Source organism: Oncorhynchus clarkii, chromosome 19, assembly GCF_045791955.1.
Source record: "Oncorhynchus clarkii lewisi isolate Uvic-CL-2024 chromosome 19, UVic_Ocla_1.0, whole genome shotgun sequence".
Lineage (NCBI taxonomy): Eukaryota > Metazoa > Chordata > Actinopteri > Salmoniformes > Salmonidae > Oncorhynchus > Oncorhynchus clarkii.
In genome coordinates this window covers 59,333,097-59,338,096 of record NC_092165.1, presented here as the reverse complement: position 1 = coordinate 59,338,096, position 5,000 = coordinate 59,333,097, and the positions used below count along the sequence as shown (strand labels likewise).

General features: G+C 41.8%; 1 protein-coding gene across 1 annotated transcript in view; it reads left to right on the top strand.

Moving 5' to 3' along the window:
• The window catches only part of LOC139374540 (mucin-2-like), a 33,940-nt gene that overhangs the window by 16,927 nt on the left and 12,013 nt on the right, over nt 1-5,000 (top strand). The window contains exon 7 of the mRNA XM_071115531.1: nt 3,103-3,677. Within this exon, the coding sequence (XP_070971632.1) occupies nt 3,103-3,677 (575 nt within the window). The remainder of the gene's footprint in view (nt 1-3,102; nt 3,678-5,000) is intronic.

Sequence of the window (5,000 nt, the reverse complement as noted above, 5' to 3'; positions counted from 1 at the left end):
CTTATAATTCACATACAGTCACATACAATTCCAGTGGGTCAGGAGTTAATTAACATACACTAAGTTGACTGTGCCTTTAAACAGCTTGAAAAATTCCAGAAAATTATGTCATGGCTTTAGAAGCTTCTGATAGGCTAATTGACATCATTTGAGTCAATTGGAGGTGTACCTGTGGATGTATTTCAAGGCCTACCTTCAAACTCAGTGCCTCTTTGCTTGACATCATGGGAAAATCAAAAATAAATCAGCCAGTCTGGTTCATCAAGTCTGCTTCATCCTTGGGAACAATTTCCAAATGCCTGAAGGTACAACGTTCATCTGTACAAACAATAGTAGGCAAGTATAAACACCATGGGACCACGCAGCCGTCATACCGCTCAGGAAGGAGACTCGTTCTGTCTCCTAGAGATGAACGCACTTTGGTGTGAAAAGTACAAATCAATCCCAGAACAACAGCAAAGGACCTTGTGAAGATGCTGAAGGAAAATGATCTATATCCACAGTAAAACAAGTCCTATATTGACATAACCTGAAAGGGCGATCAGCAAGGAAGAAGCCAATGCTCTGAAACCACCATAAAAAAGCCAGACTACGATTTGCAACTGCACATGGGGACAAATATCGTACTTTTTGGAGAAATGTCCTCTGGTCTGATGAAACAAATTTAGAACTGTTTGACCATAATGACCATCGTTTTGTTTGGAGGAAAAAGGGGGAGGCTTGCAAGCCGAGGAACATCATCCCAACCGTGAAGCACGGGGGTGGCAGCATCATGTTGTGGGGGTGATTTGCTGCAGGAGGGACTGGTGAACTTCACAAAATAGATGGCATCATGAGGGTGGAAAATTATGTGGATATATTGAAGTGACACCTCAAGACATCAGTCAGGAAGTTAAAGCTTGGTCGGAAATGGGTCTTCCAAATGGACAATGACCACAAGCATACTACATACTACCAAAGTTTTGGCAAAATGGCTTAAGGACAACACAGTCAAGGTATTGGAGTGGCCATCACAAAGCCCTGACCTCAATCCTATAGAAAATATGTGGGCAGAACTGAAAAAACGTGTGTGAGCAAGGAGGCCTACAAACATGACTCAGTTACACCAGCTCTGTCAGGAGGAATGGGCCAAAATGCACCCAACTTATTGTGGGAAGCTTGTGGAAGGCTACCTGAAACGTTTGACCCAAGTTAAACAATTTAAAGGCAATGCTACCAAATACTAATTGAGTGTATGTAAACTTCTGGCCCACTGGGAATGTGATTAAAGAAATAAAAGCTGAAGGAAATCATTCTCTCTACTATTATTCTGACATTTCACATTCTTAAAATAAAGTGGTGATCCTAACTGACCAAAGACAGGTATTTTTTCCTAGGATTAAATGTCAGGAATTGTGAAAAAAAACCGAGTTTAAATGTAATTGGGTAATGTGTTTGTAAACCTCCAACTTCAACTGATACAATTTGATTTGATTTAAAATACAAAATGGAAAATAAATAAGCATAAATATGGGTTGTATTTACAATGGTGTTTGTTCTTCACTGGTTGCCCTTTTCTAGTGGCAACAGGTCACAAATCTTGCTGCTCTGATGGCACACCATGGTATTTCTCCCAATAGATATGGGAGTTTATCAAAATTGGGTTTGTTTTCGAATTCTTTGTGGATCTGTGTAATCTGAGGGAAATATGTGTCTCTAATATGGTCATACATTTGGCAGGAGGTTAGGAAGTGTAGCTCAGTTTCCACCTCCTTTTGTGGACAGTGTGCACATAGCCTGTCTTCTCTTGAGAGCCAGGTCTGCCTATGGCGGCCTTTCTCAATAGCAAGGCTATGCTGACTGAGTCTGTACATAGTCAAAGCTTTCCTTCATTTTGGGTCAGTCACAGTGGTCAGGTATTCTGCCACTGTGTCATCTCTCTGTTAAGGGCCAAATAGCATTCTAGTTTGCTCAGTTGTTTTGTTAAATCTTTCCAATGTGTCAAGTAATTTTGGTTTCTCGTTATTTGGTCGGTTCAAATTGTGTTGCTGTCCTGAAGCTCTGTGGGGTGTGTTTGTGTTTGTGAACAGAGCCCCAGGACCAGCTTGCTTAGGTGACTCTTCTCCAGGTTCATCTCTCTGTAGGTGATTACTTTGTTATGGAAGGTTTGGGAATCGCTTCCTTTTAGGTGGTTGTAGAATTTAACAGACATTTTCTGGATTTGGATAATTAGCGGGTATCTGCCTAATTCTGCTCTGCATGCATTATTTGGTGTTCTACATTGTACACAGGGGATATATTTTATTTTTGCGACAAACACACACAACAACAAAAAAAATGTTTGGCCCATTTTGTGAATTCTTGGTTGGTGAGCAGACCCCAGACCTCACAACCATATAACGGATTCAATCATTTTTAGCCAGATCCTAATTGGGATGTCAAATTTTATGTTCCTTTTGATGGAATAGAAGGCCCTTCTAGTCTTGTCTCTCAGATAGTTCACAGCTTTGTGGAAGTTTTCTGTGGCTCTGATGTTGAGGCCAAGGTACATATAGTGTTTTGTGTGCTCTATGGCAATGGTGTTGAGATATCTGTGCAGAAGATCTAGATGCTTCAGTAGGCTCTCCTTGGTTGGGGACAGAAGCACCAGATCATCAGCAAACAGTTGACATTTGACTTCAGAGTGTAGTAGGGTCAGGCCGGGTGCTGCAGACTGTTCATGTGCCCTCACCAATTCGTTTATATATATGTTGAAGAGGTGGTGATCAAGCTGCATCCCTGTCTCACCCCACGGCCATGTGGAAAGAAATGTGTGTTTCTTGCCAATTTTACCCGCACACTTGTTGTTTTTGTACATGGATTCTGTAATGTTGTGTGTTTTTGAAATCACCAAATCATAAGAAGACTGCCTTTGTTTTGGTTTGTTTGTTTGTCAATTAGGGTGTGCAGTGTTAATATGTGGGGTGTCATACGATAATTTGGTTAAAAGCCAATTTGCCATTTGCTCAGTACATTGTTTTCACTGAGGACGTGTACTCTCTATCTTTTCCTCTCCTCTCCTCTCCTCTCCTCTCCTCCTCTCTTCTTTTTTCTTATCCTCTCCCCTCCTCTCGTCCTCTACAGAACATGAAGCTGATGAAGAGCCAGGGTGTAGTGGAACAGTGGTTCAGCCTGGTCAGTACTCTACTTTGGGCCGGATCGGCATTGTCAACACAGCCCTGCTACAGAGCACTATCATACGGCGCTCACACACCCAGTCACACACGCCCTCACATGCCCCAGAGGACGGTCAGACGGGGGAGGAGAGAAGAGAGGAGGGAAGGTTGGACAAGGAGAGTGTGGTGGATAAGAGAGAGGAGGAGGAAAGGAGAGTGATGAAGTCATCAGTGTGTCGGATCCAGGCCCAGAGAGGACAGGGCATCTCTTCTCTGATGGCTTCTCTCACACCGACCCTCAACCCTGACCCCTCCTTTACTCCTAACCCTCACCCTAGCCTCACTCTCAACCCTATCACTTCCCTTAAGATTCAACCTCACCCTAGCCTCACCCCCTCATCTTCCATGGACAGTGTCTCCCTGGCGGGTGAAGATGGGTGGGAGGGCTTCCACAGCCTCCCTCGTAAGGACACCTTGTCCTCTGTGAGCAGCTGCCTTACCACCCCCTACAGGACACTATGCGACACTGCACCCTGCTCTATGGTGGGTATACACTGAGTGTACAAAACCCAAGGTTGCAGACACTGGTTACAGTTTTAATTTTTTTCTTGAGTGGACAGCTTGATGTCAATATTTAAATCACCCAGAAAATATACTTCTCTGTTGATATCACATACATGATCAAGCATTTCACACATGTTATCCAGATACTGACTGTTAGCACTTGGTGGTCTATAGCAGCTTCCCACAATAATGGGCTTTAGGTGAGGCAGATGAACCTGTAGCCATATTACTTCAACAGTATTTAACATTCGATTGCCTCTAAGCTTTACAGGAATGTGGTTCTGAATATAGACAGCAACACTTCCCCATTGGCATTTCTGTCTTTTCGGTAGATGCTATAACCATGTATTGCTACCACTGTATCATCAAAGTGTATTATCTAAGTGAGTTTCAGAGATAATCAGAATATGAATGTCATCTGTTACAAGCAAGTTATTGACTTCCTGGATCTTGTTTCTTAGGCTACATATGTTAATTATTGATTCTACTTGAGACGCATATGTCTCAAGTAGGCACCTGGAAATGCAAATGCTCTACGCTAAATGCTAAATGTACTCGTTAAAACTCAAACCTTGATCAAAATTCACAAGCAGGGTATTGAATTAAAGCTACACTCATTGTGAACCTAGCCAACAAGTCAGATTTTTAAAATGCTTTTCGGCGAAAGCATGAGAAGCTATTATCTGATAGCATGCAACACCTCAAAATGCCTGAATGCGACGTAAACAAAGACTTTGCTTATCCGGCGCTGCACAAAACGCAGAAATAAAATATAAAACATTCATTACCTTTGACGAGCTTCTTTCTTGGCACTCCTATATGCCCCATAAACATCATTATTGGGTCTTTTTTTCGTTTAAATCGGTCCATATATACCCAAAATAGCTTTCTATGGAAGCTGTGTCATTCAGAAAAAAACATTGTTTTTAAACGCTGCGTCATTTTTTAAAATTAAAAAAGTCGACGATAAACTTTCACAAAACACTTCGAAATCCTTTTGTAATCCAACTTTAGGTATTAGTAAACGTTTATAATCTATCAAAATGATTACAGGGCGATGTATATTCAATAGCTCCTCGTCTGCAAATCAATGGCTGCCAATGTCCACATTCAAAGGATCCTGGTGGAGACCGGAAGAAACGGAATCCAGATATTCAATTGAAAATGACGACAATGGCGACATCGTGTGGAATTTATATGAATTGCATGCAGGTCGATATTACATTTTGTCCCCTTTTAACAACCCATGAAAGTGACTTATGGAAATTATTTTTAGCTTTCAGAGAGCAGTTTTTCTTGCGT